The following is a 24,760-nucleotide window of genomic DNA, read 5'->3' on the forward strand; positions in this document are numbered from 1 at the left end:
AACCTTCTGACCCCGACTGAATATGTTTATTGTTCAATTTACGCACGGGGACACAGCTTGCTTAAGGATTATAAACCAAGCGCACATGCGCACCGAGGGTATAAATACTGCAGGCGCGCCGCTCTCTGCTCAGTCTTCGCGCGCAGTTCTGTTACGCACGGATCAGGCTTTTTCAGACGAGGAGTTCTACTCGCGTTAAAAGAGAGAACAGCGCGAAAGAAAGACAGTCGCCTTTGCTGTACTTTCAAATAGTTTAGGGGAGGAAAAAGCAAACATAAGAGCATGTCAGTCGTGAACGCAGTGTCGTTCATGGGGCCGCTCCATATGCGCTCTCCGGTGCCGCGGGGCCGCCGACACACGCTGCCGGCCAGCGAGTTCCGCTCCCTCAGCCCGGAGGATGCCATCAGCGTGTTCGAGATTGAGAGAGAAGGTAAGCAGATTGTTAATGCTTCACTGACTTAGCCCTACAGCACTTATTATAGCTGTCTTAGTCACTCCAGGACAGCACATTTACGCACACGTTTCCCCCTTCATTTTAAGGGAAAACAGGAACAACATGCAGCCTCGGTTCACGTTCTCACTCGCATACAAACCTCCACTCATTAATAATCACTCGATGGGAAAAAATAACCTCCGTTAATAACTCATATCACATGTACAGAAGATACTACATATATCTTTTCAATGATCGTATTTTACATTTAATGTGCGGCCCACTACAAAAGTTACTATGGGGATTCAACTCTTTCAGGTGATAAGAGTTGAGCTGTCTTTAACTTGTATAACACATCCCTGGCTGTGAGTATCTCCTCATCACATTATCATAATAGTCAGAACGGTCGGGAACTTTATGTCCACTTCCCCTGCGTCCAGGTGTCTTAATTTCCTCCTCCTCCTCCTCACAGCCTTCATCTCAGTGTCCGGTGAGTGTCCTCTCCACCTGGACGAGGTGCGTCACTTCCTCACCCTGTGCCCTGAGCTGTCTCTTGGCTGGTTCGAGGAGGGACGTCTGGTGGCTTTCGTCATCGGCTCACTGTGGGACCAGGAGAGGCTTACCACGGTAAGACAGAGCGGAGGACACCTGGACACCTCAGGCTGACTGGCAAGGAAAATGCAAAACCAGGTTCAAGTCAGATTAACATAAGAGAAAAGAAAGATTTAAAGGCATATGTATAGTATGATGTCTTTGGGAAATTCAGTGGGTGGATCAACAGATCCACCTAAATGTTGAAATATTCACAGGTGTGGGAGTTGAACAAGCTTCAGCATTATTATGGCCTCTAACTCATACCACCTGAAGCGCAATGAAGGACCCTCAAGAAAATGTTACGCATTTCATAATTCTACTAAGCTGAAAATGGTTGACAGATTCAAAAGTTTAATTTCTCACCCGCTCGTTCAATATGCATTGAAATGCAGGGTGTCTATCTGCAAAAAAGAATAATCCAAAAATGTTCAAAAGCATGAATTAGAAATAGAAAAGAAATGTATAAAGAACATCATAAACATGTAATTAAGCATTAAATGCGTTTACTTTTCAGTATACATACAAATGTTAATGGAGAGCAAATGTGCCGGGCAATGCAAAGTATTCTCAGAGGACAATCAGAGCTCTGAAGACAATGAAAACAATGATGGAGGTCAGAGGTCACACTGTGTCAAACTAATATTCAACTCTTTTAATGTTAAGACCAGGTTTTTGACGCATCCTTGAAGCTCTAAAGATCTGTGTGTCAACTTTATTTGCCTTAATTTCCCAAATGTGATTCTGCTGTCCAGCACAAACACTCGACTTCTCACAGGAAGCGATGAATCAAAGTGAGAACGCTCGTGTCAGCAGCTTTTATCAATAATGTCAGTTACATAATCAGCTGAGATGATATACCATCTGACCCCCAAACAGCAGAGAGACCGCTGGACTCAACATGGACTTTTTAAATTTGCCATCCGAAGCCCAGCAGGATTCTCAACAGAGCGGCATTTACCTGTTCTCACACCTCTCCCCTCCCTCTCCCCGTTTCCCAGGACGCCCTCACTCTCCATAAGCCTCACGGGACCACCGTCCACATCCACGTGCTGGCTGTCCACCGGACCTTCCGCCAGCAGGGCAAAGGCTCCATCCTGATGTGGCGCTACCTGCAGTACCTCCGCTGCCTGCCCTACGTCCGCCGCGCCGTGCTCATGTGCGAAGACTTCCTGGTTCCCTTCTACCGGAAGTCGGGTTTCAAGGTGAAGGGCCCCAGCGAGATCACAGTGGGGCCCCTCGCCTTCATCGAGATGCGATACCCAGTCAGGGGCCACGCCTTCATGCGTCGGAACAGCGGTTGTTGAGGACAGGAGGACTATCTCCCTGGCTTTCTAGCGGCATTGGGACCAATGCCCTCTTGGAAACAGAAGTTGGGGTTCGTCTGAGCAGCTTGGTGGCACGCCGGCGACCAGAGCAGTGATCGTTGAGCGTCACTGTGGGTGAGACCTGCTCATCCGGCGGCGAGGAGAGCGCTCCGAATGAGTCTGCGGACGGCCGAGGACAAAGAGCCGCCATCCAGCTGTCAGCAACAGCTGTTTGGAAAAGTGGTCGGAAACTACAAATATATTGATCTGTAGTTTAAAAACAAATCATTAGAGCAAAGTACTGAAAGAATGTCAGCACTTATTTAAAATGTACTTTTGTATGAAACTCATTGATTTTGAAAAACTGATTATCGTATTCAATAGGACGCAGCTGCCTTGTTTCTTTCTTTTCCCTCTTTTATATACCGGTATTTGTTATTTAACCAATCTAACAATGTGTCTGGCTCTCTATGAAGCCAATTTCTGAGTAAAAAAAAATCAGTGTTACAGTTTATGCTACACTTTGTGTCACTATGGTGACGGTACAAATATAAAGTAATTTGCCAAAGTAAACCGCTAACCTTCAAGGACTGTGGAATAAGAATACAAAGTGAGGGGAATCAGCGATCAAACATCACAACATAAGTTAATGTGTTCACTTGAACGTGCTTTTCTGTTGTTTCATATTAAGATTTGATTGGACCTGTCCGTCTCAATCAGTTGTATATTTACCAATTTATATTTAAATATTCCTAAATATATATGAGCTTCAAAATGTCTCGATAGTCTCCTCTCGCCTAGAAAATCACCACCTCTGCCTCGCAAAGTCTTGAATCAAGATACATATGTTGGGTTTTTTCCACGTTTGTTCTTCAAATAATAAAAAGTTATATTTTCCAGCGTGTCTGCTTTGAGTTCTTTCATGTACTTTAACAGTTCCATCACGGGGTCCAAACAGTGGCTGTTCTGGAGCTTTCGATCACCTCGCATGCTTTTGAATAGTTGTGTTACAGGAATTTGTGCTCATTAGTAAATGTACTTTAGATTCATGAGAATGTAATTTGCAGTTGTTCTCACTTTAATGTAAAGCTCTCAGTGGTGTGGCACCAGAAATACAGACAATGTAAAGCAATTGATGTCAGATACAAATCCTCTCCAACACACATCAGCTCATTACTAGAGTGGCATTCATGTTGACATGACTGTGTTAACACAAGTGCATTTTCACATATAAAATTAAAGCAAAGCAGAACAGTGCCTTGACATTGTTTTGAAACGTTCCCTTTTTATTCCAATAAATAGAAAACTGAAATTATTTGGTCCCGATGCAAACAAAGCAGTGAAACTGCAGCACGTACAGTCCTGACTGAAGACGCGGGTCGTTGCAGGTTCAGATCAAACACTCGCATGTCAGAAGGCACAGTTGAGAGGTTTCCTAAAAAGAGCTCACACGTAGTACACAGTGTACAACAACAAACTAGATCCGAGACAAAAGACGGGAGCCCGAGGGAGAACTCTGTCATGGACCACAACCAGAGCAATCAGCTGCTCATGTCAGGACCAATAGTGTATACGTCGGGGATTTACTTGCATTGTTTTTGTCAAGGACAACATCAATAAGTGTGAATAGTAAAGTCTTTTACGGTATATTTCACAAACGCATTAAGGCGCCGGCGGAACGTAAATGACATCTTGTGATTCTATGACTGTTTGCTTTCAGTCAAAACAATACGGTGCAAAACATACTAGGATCTAACAAAAACGCCTGTTTAGATCATCACTCCTGGAACAAATATTAAATTGTTTTCAGAGTAAATCTACGACTTTGTGTTTGTAGCAGTGACGTACAGAAAACGTGAGGGATCGGGAAGAACAACATGCATATATCAGCAGCACGTGTAGCTGCTTTGTGTTCATCAGCGTGCTGAGAGTTGATCACGGGCATGCAGAAGTTAAAAGAGGCATCTTTGTAAAATGCCATAATCTGTTTAAGGCACCGAGTGGTTTTAGATAGAGATCTCACCTTAGTTGACCACTGCCATTTCACTTGAAATATTTCAGGCGCACAGGTAATACTCAAACATTTCACTGCTCCAAACAATATTGACACGCTTCGACATTCACGACTGTTAAAACAGAGAGAAGCAGCAGGACTGAATGCCAGCGTTTGTAGTGTTTAACCCAGTATTACAGACAACATGAATTAGTGGCAGGAGGCATCTGATATAACTCAGTTCACTGGGCCACAAGATACCCAATGACCCACCACAGCATCAGTCCTCCTTTTCATCTCAGCGGTTTGTCGTCCACAGGTTTAAGGGAAACACAACTGGAGGCCCGAGGGGATTTATTTGGCTTCTTTAGATTCAGTGGACTTTGAGCTGAAGGGACCAGCCAGTCTCTCGCTCTGTAGAGCATTTTCTTTAGGTCCACACAGCTCTCTGCAGTTTTGGCGTCCTGTGTATCGTTTCCTGTCCTCTGATCACTAGCCCGTTAGCAAATGAACATGCTAGGTCGCTCCAGACTTGACTGAGGACTAAAAAGTAGGAGTACAGTTTTAGGGAGGTGAAGGCTGAGGAGAGGAGACGGATTCAGTTCCATTCACATGGACTTAGATCAGTTCCTACGATGAGCAAATATAAAAGAAAAACATTCTTAAATTCTTAAAAGGCCACCGAGTTGACCTGGAAACAGCTGACCTGGTCACTGGCTAGAAGATAGCGGATGATTAGCACAAGTCACGTCATCAGTAGCCTCGAGATCAGTGCACCACATGGTTAATGTCATGGTCTATGTCGTACCGTTCGCAGAACTTGTTTGTGAAGGGCAGGCAGGTGAGATGCTCCAGCCAGTGCCAGTTAATCGGGTAAATGTAAAACCAAACGATGAGCGAGGAGACCAGCCCGATGTAGGCCAACATTGAGACAGCGATGATGCGTTTCCGGTACTTGACAAAGGTCCCGAAGGTGACGTAGGGCAGGAAGGCGAAGGAGAGCAGCAAGCCGCTGAGGAAACCGAAGATGTGGGCGATGTTGTCGATCCACGGCAGGAGGCCGCACAGGAAGAGGAAGAGGACGATGCCGAACAGCTTGAGGAAGGCTTTCCATGGCTTCTCCAGTAAATGCCAGCTTTGAAACAGCTCAACAAACAGGCAAGCGAGGAGTCCAAACTGAGACCCTGCTGGACCCACCTGTAGGGAGAGAACAAGTTAACCACTGCCCCACAATCACATCGCTCTGCAATCTGTCTTCTCACCAGTGAGAACCCACTCCACTCATTTGGTCGATAACACCGTGTCATGCAAGTGGGTCATATAGATCAGAGTTAAAATGTACAACAGATCATTAAATACTAATTTCCCCGACAGCAGAGGACGATGGAACTTTCATGTCTGCTTATGTTGTTTGCACGCTGCTGTGTAACAACCAATCCAATTAAAGACATAAAAAACACTCTCAGTCGTTCACAGTTGAAAGCTGCAATCCATAACTTTCCATATAAAGACGATGAAGCGCCTAAAACAGCATGCAGTAAAGTTATCTGGTAAGTTGAACAGATGCAAAACATGAATCTGTAGCGGAGCATTCTGTGTTACATGGATCGCTGTTTAGTAATAGCAAGCCAAGGAAACTGATGTTGTCTTTTGATCATCTCTCTGCAGAGTTTTAGGAGAAGCAGCGAACGTTGTTGAACTTTCACAATTCTTTAGATCTGCTCTGCTCGTGAGAATGATCATTATTCCAGTCACAGCTGCTACAGGGTCCCCTTAAATCAACAGTTACAGGATAATCCACTTAAACCGCCTCCTTAAGCGCCTCGACCGGCCTTTGTTGTGCTTCCTCTGGTTATTATTATGACGGTGGGATTTCTGGCTCTCACGTCAAAGTACGTCATACCTCACCTCATGTCGCGTCACGCAAATATCAGGGGAGAGCGATTAGTGCCGGCTCATGAAGACGATAACAGATTTCTGGATGACATCAAGGCAGGAAGCTTTTGTGTTCATAAAAAGGTGCCGAATCAATTCCAGTCTTCGCTAAAAAAAACTTCTTTAAAAGGAAAGAAATGTGATCCCATTCACGGAGTACTGCAGCACCCACACAATGGCATTCGATTAATCTCTTAAAGAGACACACCGAAGAGAACAGTGCCAGTAAAATGTAGGTAATCCACACCATGTTCTTTTCACACGGACCAACAATTTGTTTTTGAAGACATTTTGCAACTTCTATAAGAGTAGAGCTACTACAAAAAAAATCAGATGCTTATTTTTCTCCGTGTGGCAAAAAAAAAAAAAAAATTCACCTAGTCTCTCTCTCTCTCAAAGTGCTGCAACATGAACGTAAACACTGTCTCAGTTCACATTCAGATCAGATTTAGCAGCTATTAATAAGCCGAAATATAGAGGAGGCAGAGAACAATGCATCAAGTACAACAGTCTTTGGGTTTTGGGTCTTTAATTCATTCAGGGAATGTTAATATAATTATATCTCACATCTGTCTCACACCAAAGACATTGACCATCTCAGAGAACGACATGACACATGTGTGTTCGACTGTGTAAACACGCGAGTGTGTCTGCGCATGTAAGTGCATGTAAGAGCTTACGTACTAGAAATAAATCAGCTTCCCTTGGGAAAACTATTGGCAGAAAAAAAAAGAAGTCCCACCGAGTCTACTGTACACGTGCGCACTTTATGTGCATTCTATGTTTCTGCATACTGTGAAGAACTCACCTCAGCTCTGTAGGGCAGGAACAGGGTGGAGGCGATGTTTCCAGTGATACCACTGAGGATATAGATGATGGCGATGCGGACCCAACCAGCCAGCTTCTCCAGGTCTCTCAGTATGGTCATCTGGAACACCACCGACACCAGGCAGTGCAACAACCTACACACACACACACACACACACACACACACACACACACACACACACACACCAGTCAGAGAATGATGCATATGTACAGTCTGCTCGTATTTCCACCAGTGCATTGAATCACATATGCATTTTTACACACACTGCAAACAGCTGCACGTTTTCCATTAAGCCTCATTGTTTGTCTGAAAAATCAGACCCAAGGGATTTCCCCTTGTGCCGAGTATTAGCACTAAGTATCAGAATTCATGTGCCCGAGCAGCTCACAAGCACTGGGGCCTCATTTTGAAATATTTCATTATGATTTAATCCCGAAGGATGCTGACAATGAAACCCCGCTTAGTTATCATTCATAGCAAACGACTGAAACGGCTGATTGACTCGGCGTAATAGGCTTAACACTGTGCCAAAGCATATTAACCATTCTCTCAATGCAGTTGAGCAGTTAGGAAGTGTTACTTTTGCACTGGCTACATCTGTACTTGAATAGCTGACTCAGCTGAAACCCAGAAAACAAGTAAAAAATAAAAGAAATAAGAAGATGAAGACCCCCATCTAAACATATTTAATAATGTGTACTTTTAGAGAAAGTAAATCTTTGTGTAAGGAGGTTTGTGATTGCGTACCCAGCATGGAGGAAGAGAGACAGCCAGAGACGGTAGAACTGATCCGGAACATCGGGGTTGAGGAACGGCAACAAGCCGCACACGTCATCCAGACAGTGGATCTGTGCAAGAGCGGTGCATGGTTTCAGAAATGTACCAACACACTGACACACGTAACACACGTACACACACACACAATACCTGTGAGCAGAGTGTGGCCTCCTCGTGGAAGTAACCATGCATGAAAGAGCAATACTCTCTGGTCGTGATCTCACATCTACAGGAGGGACAAGCAAAATCCAATTCAAATCTTGTCCAGATGACCTGGCAATGTAGCCGATTAAGAAGTGGAAGCGTAGATCAAGTTGATATCTGCATGCCTTGAAGTCAGTACACAGCACACATGTCTCACCTGCCCTTAGTTCCTATGCAGCACGGCCGTCCCTTGATGTTACAGTCCATGTGTCTGTAGCCTGTGTGGTTCCACTTCTTGGGAAAGGTACACACCTGGAGAAGGACAAGCAATGAGCCGTTACACAGACCTGCCGGACAATAATCGTTGCCTGTATTTTGGACACAGAGAGTAGCATAGAGAAAAATACTTTGTTTAAAGTTACTACGAGGAACTTTCATGTTGTTATGATTTTGGCACCCCCTGTGGACAAACGCGGTAGTGTTTCTGTGAGCCTGTGTAAAGATCTGCAGGTGCAAGCAGCGTCTGACAGTCTGCCCCGCCAAGATCTGGTTGTGGTTCTCCCGTGCCTCCTTTCCCTCCAGCGGAGCCAGCAGCACAGCCTGGGCCTCCAGCAGCGTGACGTCGCTGTAGGCTACCAGGAGCTCCGGGTCCTGCAGCCGCAGACAGTCCCTGCTGCCCCGCTGCGTCTTCCCTGGCACGCGCAGTGGACTTTCTACAGAAGATGATCCTCCCGACATCAGACGAAGCGATTCACAGCACTCACGTTCACCAAAAAGTCCTTCAGCTCAGACTCGGGGCTGTCGCCTTTTACCTGCAGTCGGAAGTTCCGGCAGTGGGGCGGAGAGCTCCGCACAGGTCAGCAGCTGCCATGCACGGAGCTCTCCGCTTCCCGCCTGGAGTTGCCGACTCAACCGATGTCTCTTGGATACGATAGTACAGTAAATAGGCAGAAAAGGCCAATCTTCTCCCTGTTGGTGTTGTGTACTTATGTAGGATATACAGAGACATCAGTATTACATCGAGACTGTTTCATAACCAGTGAAAAGTTCCTCGTAGTAACATTTAATGAAGAACGCTAGAGTAGAAAACGCATTTCCAAATTAGAAGCAGTGTCCCCTTACCGGCCACTGGGTGATGTCATCCGGCCATATATGAGGCACTGCAGAGGCGGGCTCTTCACACACTCTGGTCATAACATGCAACAAAGGAGTTTTGAAATGACGAGCAAATTTGGGCACATAATTGACTTACAAAATCGATAATGACAACTTGCTAGATATTTCTTGGCGATCTACACTATGATCACAGTCTCACCTGGGATCCTGGTGGCAGACAGAACCAGAGGACCGGTTGACATCCACGGGCTTATTCTTCCATTTAATAAAGGTGGCCAGCGTCTCCTGCATTCACGGTTATTTTTGCATTAAATTTTAGTATTTAATTCATAGAATAACAAGGGAATAGAACAATAAACAAATGAGTAACCAGTGTGCATCTTTAACACTCACAACAAGTATAGAAATATCAGTCAACAGTTTCAATCTTAAGAATGTTAATCTACCTAACAAGATATCTTTGCATTTAATTGTAATGGCAAGAACCGTGCGTAAAGACAACTGTGATTATACGTTTACAGATTATAATCTCACGTGTGTGTGTAGGAATGTGTGTTGTTTATAGTTTGTGGCTTTAGGTGTGTGCAACTTAAGCAGCTTGAATCGCCTTGTGAAGTTTCCAATTGCAATTTCTGGTGCATAGTCATTGAAGTGTCTTTGCGTGACTTCTTTCTCAAACTGAAGCAAGGTTTCTTAAAATGACAAGCTAATAAACTAAGTGTGACGGTGCAGGATAAACCGCTTACGGAGCAGTCGAAGCTGAGGGTCTGCACGCATCCGGAGTTGTCATTCTGAACGCAGCAGCCGGACTCTCTCTCCAGGTCTTTGGCCCTCCGGATCAGACCGACTATCTGTGTGTCCTTACGGATGCACGGCGAGAACTTGGCCCCCAGGTGGATCAGGTCGTCCTGAAGAGTGGAGGAAAATGAATCGTAAAGATACACAAACCTGGCAACCCACACATAGTGAAGTGATCTACAGAGAAGACAAACTCAAAATCTATCCCTCATGAGTTATTTCTGGATGTAGATTACATTTCTCTGACTTTCAACAAGTTGTTTGATATATGTGTGTTCAAAATACTGACTGTCAAGTGTGAATCTGACATTTTTGTGGAAGTAACTTGCTATAGAGAGTCACTGAGGCTAGAGCTTGATGAGAGCAACAGTATGCGACAGGAACTGCAGTAAGTGATAAAGTCACAAACTAATGAGGGTGTAACCCTGCTGCAACAGGCGAGGCCAAAAGTGTCTGGTGTCACACAAAGAGACGCCAGCGAACAGTTCACGGAAGTCTTATAAACCAACACAAACATCTATTGCGAGAAAACATACAGTGGTGTGTAACACAGCTGGTGACTCACAGAGCTAGGACCAACCCAGAAGTTCTCCTGTTGGATGTGCTTGACACTCTCATAAACACCTTTGTTCTTCAGCACCTACAGAGGGCGACAGAGGGACACAGCTTTCAAATGATCTGCTATGTGTATAATATGCAAGTACCACGACATTTAAAGTCATGTTCATTTATGATTTCTGAGAAAAGCATAATTAAAAATTCTGTTTGCTTGAATAAATAAATGTTGCTTTCAATTTCTCATGCTTCTGGCCATGTTATTGATTGAGCAGATTATATGAGTGCACCCAGACAGCATAGATTCCTACACAAAAAACTAAAACCTGACACTTGGGCACTACAGATAGCAGGATGTTTATGTCCTCTTGGTGGTAAAATGCAAGTAATCATGTAAAAAAAAAAAAAATCAAATTCAGTCAGTACGTTTTGAGCTTACTCACCAGTTCAGACGTAGAATGTTGTGCAAACCCCACAGGGGCAAAACCGTATGTGCAACAGGCCAGCAAAGTGATTACTATGTGGACAAACGTGATCCAGTAGGAAAAGTAGGGCCTAAAATACACAGCAGAGAACCACTGTAAATCAGGTGAAAATCATGACTAGCCAACGTGTACGGTCAGTCGTGGTGTCAAGCGTCACAATACAGGTGAGGACAAAATATCTTCATTCAAATCCCCTTAAAACTCCTCTTACTACTTGTATATAAGTCACGTCTCTCCAGAGGTTTAATGTCACTTTTTACTGTTAAAACCGACCCAAACATCCCACTGGTTAATTTTCTCTTGCTGTCTGAGGTCTACAAGTCAGTTGTTCAATATAAGTTTGTGCAGAATACACTAATATGTCCGTACACGGAAGCATCTACTCATTCCTGACCTGTGGCTGTGGAAGTCGTCCAGCTGCTTCTGGACGTTGCTGCTGAGGCTGGGTCTGTAGTGCCGGTTCAGCCACTTCCCCACCACGCCCATGCCGTACTGACGCTTGCGTTTGTCAAATGCAAAGTGCTTGACTTGGGAGGCGATGCGACCACCCCGACGAGGATAGCTCTTTTCAGCTCCTGCTTTTGGTGTCCTGGGCGTTCGAGATATGTCCTTACTGTACAGACAAAGAAGAAGAACTAAGGTGTACAAATTAGACGATTGCATGGAAATGCGATGAATAAATAAAAGAAAATTAAGAGATCTATTTAATGATGGAACGTGTGTAGAAAAATAAGGATGATTGAATGTTCTTGCTCTCTGGAACTACATGAGCGTCAGTGGCGCCGGTTTGGTGACTTTCTAAAGTGATTTAAGTGTTTTTAGTTGTGTCTTTACTCACAGGCTTGGGAACTTCTGGTCATGCTGCTCGCTGGGAGCGAAAGCTGCAGACATGGGAGGCGATTCAAATACGTCATCAGCCATAGAGTACAACTCATCATGGGCATCAACCTGCGCAGGAGAGGTAATGGAGGTCACAGAGGAGGAAGAGGAAATACGGTAATTATTAGCGGCCGGGCCTCATATGTGTTTAGACAATAGGATCCTGTTGCTGTTGAAACAGACATCAAGGTGGGTCTAAACACGAGACAGCTGAGATAATATATGATCGATGTATATCTATACATACACATCAAACATCAAACCATGTTGAATACGTTTGAGATACAGAAGGTCATAGATGGTCACAGAATGCTTGACAAATGCAGTACACACTTATGAGATATGGCGTTATGGAAGGAAGGAAAGGATGATATAGGGAAGATAGTGGTTGCTGAAGAAAGGAGCCTGATGAGAGACTAGCAGTAAAAGTGGAAGTGTGACTGCTGACGTGCGCAGGGAGGGAAGGGAAGTAAGAAGTAGAAATGAAAATAAATAAAAGCCAAAGAAAGTTGCAGCAAAGAGTTGACATTGCTGCCAAGGCACTGACGGGAGGAGAGAGAGCGTGACAGCTGACCTTGCTGAAGAAGACCGACTTGGACGTGTCTGCGGAGTCCACGGTGTCCTCGTCCATCCAGCTGGGCCTGATAAAGCTCCTCTTGGGGAAATTGCGACCCGTCTGGGACCCCGCCAAGCCGCTACGACCCTGAACAACAAAAGTAGAGCGTTGCTTCACACATTCATGATGTAGAACTGATCTAAGATCAGTTCTACTTGGAAATACGATAACAATTATTAAAACATTGAAGGTGAAGTTGTGGCTGCAGAATAAATAAAACAACTGTCCCCTCCCGTTCTAGAATACACACACACACACACACACACACACACACAGGTTTTCTGGTACCAGACCCACCCTCAGCAGGTTGGATGCAGCGCGGATGCTCATGCGGGCGACAGACTCCCTCTTGCGCTTGGGGAAGCGGCTGAACCCGGAGCGCTGGCTGGTGAAGGAGCTGAGTGAGGCGACACCCGGGGTGAAGGGCCCCCCCTCAGTGGTGTGTGGCGTCCTGGGGGAGCGACTGTCCACATCATCTGGGCAACGGAAGGCTCTCCCCCGTGCCAGGGGATCCACAATCTACCAAAAACAGAGAGTAGTTTCTGACATAAACATTAAAATAAACTTGGCAAAAAACCTACTAGACGTCTGCATTTGACACTTTGAGTTTTCTGTGTGTAAATGTGTCAAGTAAGAGAAAAGAAAACACAACTGATAGATGGAAGCTCTTATCACTTGACCTCCAGATTACAAGAGCAGAAAGATGTCAAGAGTCCAAAAAGCAGGCGAGGGTAGGCACGAGATTAAGAAAGAAAAAGAAAAACCAGAATACTGGATGTAAGTAGATGAGTCGAGCTGGAGTCATCTGGAGCACAGATGGTCCACGTCCGTCACCGCGCAGCACTCTGCTTTATTGAAGCCAGACACATTTTTCCCTCTCTACTCACAATCCCCTTCTCTCACAATCTCCTGTCCTCACAGACTCTTACAGTCGTCATACAGGTGCGACAATTATTACTCGTTTGCGTGTTGTGAAATTGAGCGGAGAGTGGAAATGACAACATGACTCAGACCCCGCTGTGTCTCGTCCTGTTTCTTTTTAAAACGAAACCTCAGGATGTGAATTACCGGCAGGACTAGAGTGTGAAGGCCCACAGGGATCACATGTCTCTGTGTCGGTAGAGTACCTTGGGCATCTTGTGTGCTGCTGGCGAGTCCAGGCCCTGGTCGATGCTGGTGGCCACCTCATGCTCTCTATACTGGGCCTTCAGCTTGCCGTAGCGCTGGCTGCAGTGGCGCAGGCTCTTCTTGTGCCATACCTGCTGCTTGGTCTCACAGTCCTCCCCCACCCCGAACCACTGTGCTGTATTCCTACAGGCAGAGAAAGAAGAGGGTGGCCTCAGTATCACAATTGAAAAGCATCTGTTCATGGTTCACTCAACCACGGGACTTTTGGGATACGTTGCAGACGAATGCTGACAAAATAATTGTCTGCTGTCTTCATCTTGCCTGCGGATGCTTTGCGAGAGCGACGATTGTCTTGCGAACTTTGCCCTCCGGTCTCTGAATGAGAAGCCTCCATCTCCTGCTCCACCGATGCTCTCGGACACAGAACTGGTTGCTTGACCGCTCGTGCTTTTCTTCAGGGACGGCCGCAGTGGCTGACCAGAGGAAATGAGAAACGCTGTTAGCACAGTAGTACAGTCATTGTTGTTACGGTATGACACATAGATAGTGCCTACATACAGTGGAAAATGGAGAAATGAATTGGTGTTACAATTACAATTGTAGGCATATCCCAATAACCTACATAATGCAGCAGCAGCATGGATAATCAATTAAGTCCACAGTGCTTTACTGGCCAATTAGCAGAATAAAATACAATTGATTATTGCAAGACTGCAGGGAGCACCTCAGACAAAATTATTTTTAAATCATAAGTTTGTTAAGAAAGTAATTAGGTGTTTATTGGAATGACTGCAAGAATCAGGGTCAGTGGCAAGACTAAATCCCGGTAATGACATATTTGGATTAAGTGCACATTTAATGTGGACACAGTCAATATTTTGAATAGTGTTCTTCACTCATGTTGGGTGCAGTGAGAGTCCATTATCCTAACCTGCAGTGACTCTGCAGCTGCTGAGGCTAATGGTGTTGTCATCCTGAGAGTTAATGGGGCTCGAGGCAAGCTGTAAGTGGGGGCCGTATGTTCCGAAACGCTACGGTTGCACATAGAATCGATACGATTCTTGGGACACTTTATGCAGGATTTGTGCATCTAAATCTCTCTATAGGCCGGGCAGAAAAGAGCTATTATATAGAAAACAGATAACATAGATATTAACATCAGTTAATCATAAGTAAATGGTAAACTGACTTTAACCTTACACATAGAACAAGGTTGTAGGTCTTTAGGTTTTACAGATAATACAAATCTAAATGGAACGGGTAATGACCTCTGGACTCAAATGTACAAGTACTTGTTTCAGTTGTAACCACAATACATGAAGCTGCAAAGCATTTCCAAATTTAGTCAAATGTGTCTTGGAAATAGCCACATTTAGAGCGTGTGGCCTCTTTCTGCTTCTTCTTTTCTCTCTTGTAGAAGCAAAGCTGCAGTAAATGGCCGCCTCCACACTTTATTTGCACGTTTATTACACACTTTGGGAACAGTTCAACTGTAGCATGCTCAATTAAACCCTAACTGCGTACTACTTTGTGTCGATGCAATGCCATCGTTTGTGTTCCAGGCATGGGGTCCACTGGGGGAAAATGTATGGCCCTGTGCCCAAAGACTACAAGACATCTGCCTCTCTGTTCCTCTGAATTTGAACAGAGCACGCTACCCTCATTACGTTTGTTTGATCCATTTGAACTTTCCAAAATAAAGTACTGCCTCAAGTCTTTTTTGTCCTTTCCATGTACCGTATATACAAGGTTTGAGTCAAATAAAGGGCAGTGACACACCGGGTCAGCCTACCTGCTTGGCAGAGTCGTGGGACGTCATCTCCTCAGGTGGAGGGATGGCTATTACGAGGCTGGGCGGCTTCTTGCTCTTCAGGCGGCTATCTGATTGGCCTCTGTTTAGATGTGATGCCATCCTGTCAGAATGCTGGAGATGAGAAAATCATAATGAATATAATTGAAACATATATATAACCAATAAGACAATTGCAGGACAAAATACAGCATATCCATACATAACCTTTTGGAAGATGAGACAAACGCTGTGACTATAATCTAAAACAAAATGTTCGGCTTTGTCAAGTCGTTCTCTGGGCGAATGTGGGCATTACAGCTTTACTTGATGGGCCCAGCGATACCTCAAAAAGGAATTTATTACGGTTTATTCAAACAGTCCATTTAGCTGCAGCTGGCTCTGCTCCAGTTCAATCTGCTCTAAATAAAATCATTGGCAACCTCCCTTGCTTGTTAATTACCTTCATAGGCAATTACTTAAGTGATGCTTCAAAAGCTCTGCATTCACTTCCAGCAGATGAGAAACGATGTAACGTGATGGACAGCGACCGTGTCTTGCTACACAGCGCTTAGGTTAATTGATTTGAGTAAATATAAAGGAAGAGGCGGGAGGGAAGGAAGGACCATGCGTGTTTCACTGCGAATATGAGCTCTGAAATTAAATAAACAAAGCCAGGTACACAAATATACAGTAAACAATATGACATTCCTGTCATTGCCAACAATCTTCTGAGAAGAAAATATGAAAGGTAACAACAGCGCAAACATGGTTAAAGATTCAGTTAAATTCAGTTGAATGTGTTCTTTTGCATTCAATTCATTACATTTCATTTGAAAGTGTCATGTAATGATTCATTTGCCTGTGAAAATATTGAGGACGCTAACCGAGGGACCTGGAGATATGTGCATGATTCTTATATTGTTATTGTGCAAAATATGACATAATGACATAAAAAGGAGTCCTGCTCGTTAATTTGCCCTCAGATAGCTTCCTCAGCATGAGCCACGCATCTCTCCACTGACTGATCCTTTCATGATTATGTAATGTCACACAGTACTGTTGAGCCCAACAAGAGAAAAAATAAACTCAATTTCAAATGTCAAACGAATTCAAGGGAACCGATTTGGCCAACTGAAAAAATCGGAAATCGATTCTGCAGCACCTAACGAACGTACTCGGACCACGAATGAAAGAGCAACTGATACACCAGCTGTTAGGCTGTTGGGAGCTACACCCAATGACATCACATGACAGCGATCAATAGTGCTCTCAAATCATCACGCATCCTCCAGGTGGTTGGTAATCCATATCCCGCTTTCAAAATCCTGTTTATTGACTGCATATGATAATGGCGATCTAGTCGTTGAAGCTTCTTCGACTTGCATGCGCATAAGTTGCTCTGAATCATTTAAGATCCGTTAATGTCGGACATCTCACAACACAAATCAAGATCCCTGTCTTACAGTCAGTGTTTACAAACAAAACATATTTACTAAAGTACATCACACGTGTGCAAATGCTGCACACGTCAACTACACGAATAGCATGCATCACACCTGCAGACTTGTGAGTTGATGTGAGATTCATAACCAGTCTCTCTGTCTGATCAGAGACTAAATATGAATGTTAAACTTACTTATCTCCGTCTTCACCAATCGCAGTCAACAGCCAGCCAGTCTATTCCTGGCGCTCAGAATGTCTCGTAGCATGACACTGAATATTTCCAGAAAAAGCAAAAGGCTTTGCGGACATCAACCGAGAACAACACAAGCCTCGGCCAACACATCCATTACGTCATTACGGCCCTGAAAGCCTTGAAGCTGTCCTGGAGTCGTGGTTTATAAAATCAATGCGAGGCCCTTGGTGTCTGCGGCAGGAATGGCAGCAGCCGGGAAATCTGACACCAGCTCAGCAAATATCCTAGTTTCCTCTACAGAGCCGAGACACAGTTAGACAGGGCTTTACATATTGTTCATGTCACTTACTTTGCCCCCCGCCCCCCAAAAAAACTGCGTTTTCTATAATGTCTTTGTTGTAAAAGGGGTGTATATATTTCAATTGTTCAATTATGTAAGATAAATATTTCAGGCTTGGAACGAAAGCCAGATTCAGTCCTCCTGAGGCCGAGAGGAGGCTGCAGACAATCTAGCCTGTGGTTTGGTGGAGTAGTGGGTACAGGGCTGGAACCAATGTTCCCTCTAAGCTGCGCGCTTGAGCAATCGCGCACTGCTCGCACATTCTCAGCGCACAAGAAAATCTATGCAGCGCATAAAATAAAATTCAACATAAACGTATTAATTAATATCTAATATTAGTCCTAATCTTATCTAATCAATTAAACCAATAATAATAATAATAATAATAATAATAATTTTGTTTTCTGTACTATTTTGCAACGTAACTCAGTGAGTGACAGGTGTCCAGCCAATGATACGATTCGGTTCACTTACGCTACGCAGCCAATCATAGCATTGACACTATTGCCCTGCCCATTCGCGCCGTGCAGGTTAGCTAGCTATCAACAGTGCGGCGGAGTTACGAGACGCAAATGCTAACCCCTTATCATGGCGAAACGAACGGGCATTTTTTACTTATGGATATTAATCATTAAATTATGTTACTACTAGATAATTTATGGGTAGTAGAAATGATAATAAAAAACTGAGTAATTACATATTTTACAGACAGAGTTACAGGAATTTACACTGTATCACACAAGCTACAGCACACGTCATTGTGCAAAATGTGAATGTTTTAATGTGAACAAAATGTTATGTCTGAAAGGTGTATATGTATCATTTCTTCCAGAACAGGACCCTCACACAGGCCACAACAGGACCTCACACAGGCCAAAGCAAGACTCTTCCCATGGCCAAGCAGGACTCTCACATAAAACATACTACACATCTCATGAACAACAAGATTTTTGTCTTTTTCCTTTAAAGTTTGTCAAATCACTTATATTAAAAGTAAACTAGTGAAAATTGCTGCTGTAATTTGATTCTTTTAATAAGCCATGTAACTTGCTATGATCCAAGGTTTTGAACAGGTGTGATACTGGTGTGTGGCCACAGCGTGCACATCTGATGTTGCTCACAGTGGTCCTCAGTGTGCTCAGGGAGCTTGTGTGTATGCCCAGACACATGAAAAATTAGAGGGAGCATTGGCTGGAACCCACCCACTTAGATAATGAAATAGCTAGGAATTAGGCTAATGGGTAGAGTGCTCAATTGGCGGGGAGACTGCTGCTGACCATAGGCTATAAATGTAGACAGGCAATGGACAACAACTTGTATCTCCAGAGGAAAGATAACAGAGAAACCTACAGGATATGAGGCAGTAACAGGGGACAGGGAAGATTATCATGATACGTAAAACAGATGTAAATGTATTGATACGTAGCCATTTTGAAGGTATACATTTTGAAATAATATCATGGCAACCTAAGTGTTTTTCCCCCCTTAGAAAATACCAATAACAAGAGACATGATATAGAGCATGGGTCTGAAACTACGAGTTATTTTGACATTTACCATTTAGCAAGTATCAACTAATTGTGGGATCTGTAGAACACAGTTTTTCATCAAGTTTAAATAGACTGCATCCCGTCTTATCTGCAAGGAGAAAGCTGCCGTTCTGTAGGAAGACAATCTCAAGCGGCATTGCTCTCCTGAACACACTATGAGCTATGTACGAGGGAGGAGAGAGGGAACGATGAGTCGCTCAGCCGGCTGCTTTTCAAATGCTAAAATGAATTGTTGAAAAAAAACAAAAAAACAATGGAGTTTGTTGTTCTCAGAGTGTTCAAGCGGTCCCCCGAGGACAGAACATTTCAACATTTAGTTTGAGACTGCAGAGAGATAGAGCATGGAGATGAATTCAATAAACAGCGTGATTGTCCATCACGGATCTACTGTTGTATGGCACCACTCTAGGTAAGATCATTCTACTGAAGGCTAGTTCTTGTTATTCAGATTTGCTCTGTGAACACGGCAGCATTGACAAATGAGACAGAAATTAATAAAAAGGCTCCACAACACACCGGCAGAAAACCGAGTCATAAAGCAGCAAACCTGTTCTGACACATTCTTGATACCACCAGCAGGAAAATATCTTAGGAATGAGGTCAGTTGTTTGGACTGAATCCACCACCATCATTTCCACCAGCTGTGTCTGGTAGAACATCAGCAGGAAGCAGCACCATAAGGGCACTCTCTCTCTCTCTCTCTCTCTCTCTCTCTCTCTCTCTCTCTCGTGTACTTAACCACATCTCGCTCGTGTGATGATACACAGTATGCCATGCTCCTCTTGTCTTTCTATAACCATGGATGAGATGACAAGAAATGAAATATCAATGTCAAGTTTAAGCTTGCCGAGAAGAAGACGAGGAAAAGTTACAATAAAGCATATAAAACGTGGAAGAAATGAGAACCGTAGAAAAACAATTCAATGAGAGATCCTTGATCCTCAGATACGTCTTAGATTCCCAAGAGAGAGGAAGAGGTATGACAATGATGACATCATCCATTGCTAATGTGATCACATGACATGGAAAGCACCATTTCCAAGTTGTCTGTGCGTCGGAACAATTCACCGGTTCATCGGTGCATGACGTGACCATTATTACTCAGCAGGACTGTACCGTCGGTGTGTGTTCCTTTGAGAGTGTGTCGCCATGGTTCAGTCCCTTCCCCCTGAGCATGTACGAGTGTTTCTTTGTTTGTGAGTATTCCCGTTTGACTGATGCTCGAGGCAGCGTTATCCCCCGTGAACCTGGAGACGGGCCTGGACTCATCGACTCGGAGCGGTGCAGCTCTGGAGGTTCACTTCACAGGTTGCAAAATGCAGTCCGGACAAATGTTCACCGGTCTTATAAACCGCACGCAGGGGCGTAGGGAAGATATCGCGTTGCATTTTTCTGCCACGCTCACTCCACACAGCAGCTGACCGACTTCACTTGGGCCAAACACACTTACGATGACTTATGATGAGTATAGGCAGCCCTTGACAAGGGTACAAGGGGGCTTTTCCAGGGGTGGCTTCTTAAGCATAATAACTTCTTCACTTCGGTCAACAGAGGATGAATTATAATGTATTGTTGATTCACTGAGCCACATCCAGCCGCCATCACCAGTCCAACATTGTCAGGTCTTCATCAAACGGAACAGTTGGAAGCTGTACATGAAAAACCAGAAAGGACTGAGTGTGAAAGAGCCTCACGTGTACATGGGCCGGCGGTCAGCTGGCAGAAAGCCTTGAAAACGGAGAGGAGTGCTCTGCTTTAACGAGACCTTTTTGAGACAATCAAAACCTTTGATGGCGGGCAGCGATGAAATGACGTCCTCCTGATTTAACTTGATACATACGACACGCTTGGTTTGGTGTGCCTGCCATGCTGCTATGTGTGTGAGGTTCTCATCATGACTGAGCAAACAGTAACCAGTTGAATGCTACTCAAGGCGTAGGAAGAGTGGAAGAGAGGAAGTGTGCGCGTTGCAGTGGCGTCTGTGTGTTTTTGTGTCCAACACAATCCAAAACTGCCCCCTCATTCTTCACTTACAACCATCTCACGATGATGCCTGTGTAAACAAAACCTCGGTTCTTTACGTATCCCATTATACCCGTCTTTGGTTGACAATAACAACACTTTGCTGCCTCACACAAATCAACAGTTCCATTTCAAACGCTATTTTAAAAGTTCAATATCGAGGCGTTCAGTTTGAAAAGAGCCTCGGCTTCAGCCTAACCGTTCCAGAGACGGTTTAAAAGATTGCACCATTTTTCCAAGACTCTGCTTGCCCAAACCTGCACACTGTGCAATGCCTCCGCTTTGTTCCCAGTCTAAGAGTCCCCCTCACAACCCTCAAGGTGTAACCCAAATAACTAGACTGGTGTTCAATGAGCGTGTGCACACATAAAACAAGGAATTGCTACCCTGTCGTGTTTTTCATGGCCGCAACGAGTGCGTGCATACTTGTGTATGTTGCAATGTGTCACCCAAAACAGCTAACTTGTGTGAGGGGGGCTTGTCAACTGGCCCAGCCTGGCTGTTAAAACTGAGACGGCCAAAGTAGTGTACTCTCACTCGCTGTCACAAATGAGCTGAGAATCCAAATAATCCTTTTAAAGCTTATGAGTCTTAGGCTTTCAAAGCATTTCCGGAGTGTTCCTGTATTTTGAGATAATGTGTCAGGTTGGCATGGGAGTGCAGGAAAACAATTCTAACAGCTCAACAGTCCAGCTCAACAGTCCTGTTGTTTCAGTGGGTTGTTATTATAAAAAAGGAAAAAAAGGGCAAACTCTTTTCTGGGTATGGTGCAGCAGCTGAAAACAGATAAGATCAAGAAATGAAAGCCCCCAGAGGGAAGCGATGGCCGGATTTGATTGTGGCACTGTGACAGACTGTGACAGAACCTGACAGTTGTTTCCAAACTTCAAATTATTACAGCAGGGACATAAGACATTCTTCATGAACAACATTACTGTTAGTTTAAAAAACAGACTGTGGTGCAGTGTTTATGGGGACGCAACAGTGAAGCAACGGAAACCTGACATGCCCCATTTGTAAAGCGCTGGAGAAATCTACTGCACCCGTTTAAACCCCGGATTGTCCAAATATAGCTATTTTACACTTCTCGTTTAATAATCGAGACAGAGCTCACTTCCTGATTAAGCGTGCGACCTAAAGTCCTGTTTCCTTGTCGTGTCAACTGTTTTTAGTCACACTAGGTCACAGTTTTCCCTGACACGGACCGTTAACCCAGACAGTGACAGGTGTGCAGGTGGTGCGACCGCTGTGTGAAAACTCACAAACAGAGGAACACTGACCGACATTTTACACTCAGTTTACACTGTTCTCTGACTCTGTTGTTAACTGACTAATTTAAATTCCATGAATCTAATGAGATTGCTGAATCAGACCAAACATCTGATGAGGTTTTTGCTCAACAGAGCTTTCTGAGATCTGCTGAGAGACCAGACCTGGTCCAGAAGTATGTCACTCTACTCTGTGCAGAGAGACAACAGTCCTCCAGACATCTTGTATCTGCACTAAGTTTTGAGCAGCAATTTAATGACTGACTTATCTCCACTGTGTAAATCAAAAAAAACGTTTTTAAGATTAGTTGACCTACACCAGAGTTATTTGGGTAAGCTGTACCACCTCTGTGAGTCAACGATGTCCTCAACACATACATATCAGTCATTGTCTGATCTTATTGAGAAAATACTTTTTATTACACTTCAAATATTCATTTATTAGATATTTTCTCGACTCAAATGTATGACATTTACTTTGAAATATCTCCGAATTAGGACAGTAAAAATGTCTAATTTTCAGTATGGGTGGAGTCAACGATGTCATCAACACATATATATCAGTCATTGTCTGGAATTATTGAGAAAAATATTTTTGTAGCATCTTAAATATTGTGATATTACCCATTTTGTCCTGAACATTATGCATTAGTCATTGTGTGGAATTATTGAAAAAACATCTTTATAGCACCTTAAACATTTAAAAAACGTGCCATTTGAAGATACAAATTCAGTTCAGAGTTTTTGCTTTGTAAAATATCTTAATTGACTGTCAGTCAGGTATTATTAACTTCCAGCAACCCTCAAATCAAAGAATAAAGACACTTTACGCACAATTTAGGTGTATTTTCCCTTTAACTCAGGAGATGCAGGTAGCATGTTTTATACTTAATGTGAATATAATTCATTTAATCTCATTTCATCATGCAATATGTATACTTTGTTGGTATCTTATTCTGAAAACCGGATGTTCGTCTGTAGAAAACCGGAAGTTGTCTCACGTTAATCTTTCCGCTAACTTTGCAAAATCCTTCGCTCGCTCCCAATCTGTGCCGTTTGAATGCGTTTACCGTACGTTTCAGCGTATAGGTGCACTACAATTTAAGTGTCTGCTGACTTGACCGCAGTATTATATTTCAGGTGAAAGTGACAGTTTGAGTTCATTCCTCGTTAAACACCGCGTGAACACTCCTCCTGCATTCTTTGGAAAACAAATGGGAGGGGTGTAACAACAAATGAGTTTGTTGGCACATGGTGACTATAATTAACTTCACGGGGACAACAGGGGGAAATTTGAGATGATGTTTGGCATTTGGTACATATTTGTCCCCCGGCGGGCAGAGCAACAAAGGGCTGGTCGACGCATGATTTGAGAGGCTAGTAGATGTCACCAACTGTGTTTCTTCCTCCAAACAAAGCTCTGGTTCACACCTAATACTGAAACTTCCTTTATCCGAGTACTTATGAGAGTTAATTTTGAGATATTTCACATGTTTTCCTTTCAAAAACTCGATAGTGGCCGTTTACTCAAACACTTTAAACGGCTTTAACCCTCCAAAAACAGACGTCAAGTCCAAATAGTTTCATTGTACTCACCTCCAAGAAGAAAAAAGTGCGTCGTTATTCATTAGCGGAGGGTATATGTCCGAAGTACAACGCTACTGTAGGTTACTGTCCACCAGCGTGTCACCACTCCCAAATATCCTGGACTGCAGCTCCACGGAGGAGCAGGGGGCGGAGCTACGATTTAACATATCCACAGACAAGACTCCTACACATAGGATAATTCCCGGCATGCTGCACGGTTCTGTTCCGTAGATGCAATGGCGGTGTACATCTATAAATGTTCACAGCTAATGGCCAGTCCAATTGGTGTTATTACTGTGCAACGTCAAAGTATTTCTCCAGAAAGAAATGTCCGTCGGTGGAGGGCAGGGTTACTCAGTAGTCTGTCTCACAATGCAAGAAAGACCATCATAATTCAAAAGTTAGAAACAACTGAGGAGACCTACCATGTTGTGAAATCGAACCACCACAGAATGTTAGTTATAATAAAATAAATATGATTCTGTCCAATTCAATTTGAGCAACTTTTTCTAACCTGACTTGAATTCTTAGGGGTAAAAAATAATTTGATCAGTGTTTATTTTTTATATATTTAACATTTGAATTTTGTGAATGTACTTGCACACGCACACACGCACACACACACACACACACACACACACACACACACACACACACACACACACACACACACACACACAGTTCTCTTTGAATGGAGCAAGCAACAGTCCCTGAATTACAAAGATAGCCAATTACATTACTGCTAGAAAGTGGTGCATTATGGGTGGTATGTAGCTTTAAAGGAAAGGTTGCATTTTTTTTCAAGCGAGGCTAAATCGAAGAGTATCTTCTAAAATGACGCTCCCTTTTCCCTAACAGCTTAGGTCCATGTTTACTTCCCGTCATTCATGATCAAGACAGATAAACCCAAAACACACCAATCATTTAGTTTAACGCAACCTTACGAATGACTCATTTTTATGAATTTGTAATTTGCTGC

At 43.7% G+C, this 24,760-nt stretch overlaps 2 protein-coding genes across 2 annotated transcripts; one reads left to right on the plus strand and one right to left on the minus strand.

Annotated features, from left to right (window-relative positions):
* Nucleotides 1–282: 282 nt before the first annotated feature.
* Nucleotides 283–2,331, plus strand: aanat1 (arylalkylamine N-acetyltransferase 1; the record flags this gene model as incomplete). Its single annotated transcript, XM_079278008.1, has 3 exons — nt 283–430; nt 906–1,060; nt 2,026–2,331. 3 exons carry the CDS (start codon nt 283–285, stop codon nt 2,329–2,331), a joined length of 609 nt encoding a protein of 202 aa, XP_079134134.1.
* Nucleotides 2,332–3,394: 1,063 nt separating this feature from the next.
* On the minus strand, nt 3,395–23,899 carry LOC306785151 (inactive rhomboid protein 2-like). The gene is made up of 18 exons (XM_079279383.1): nt 23,791–23,899; nt 15,379–15,510; nt 13,908–14,059; nt 13,586–13,769; nt 12,756–12,977; nt 12,417–12,545; nt 11,802–11,911; nt 11,358–11,576; nt 10,922–11,033; nt 10,489–10,563; nt 9,872–10,033; nt 9,325–9,410; nt 9,132–9,195; nt 8,227–8,321; nt 8,016–8,091; nt 7,836–7,936; nt 7,068–7,221; nt 3,395–5,521 (listed from the first exon to the last, which is right to left on the minus strand). The coding sequence occupies exons 2-18, from the start codon at nt 15,496–15,498 to the stop codon at nt 5,093–5,095; spliced, it is 2,490 nt and encodes an 829-aa protein (XP_079135509.1). The 5' UTR covers nt 15,499–15,510; nt 23,791–23,899; the 3' UTR covers nt 3,395–5,092.
* Nucleotides 23,900–24,760: the final 861 nt, after the last annotated feature.

This window comes from Melanostigma gelatinosum (assembly GCF_949748355.1).
Source record: "Melanostigma gelatinosum genome assembly, chromosome: 11".
Taxonomy (NCBI): Eukaryota; Metazoa; Chordata; class Actinopteri; order Perciformes; family Zoarcidae; genus Melanostigma; species Melanostigma gelatinosum.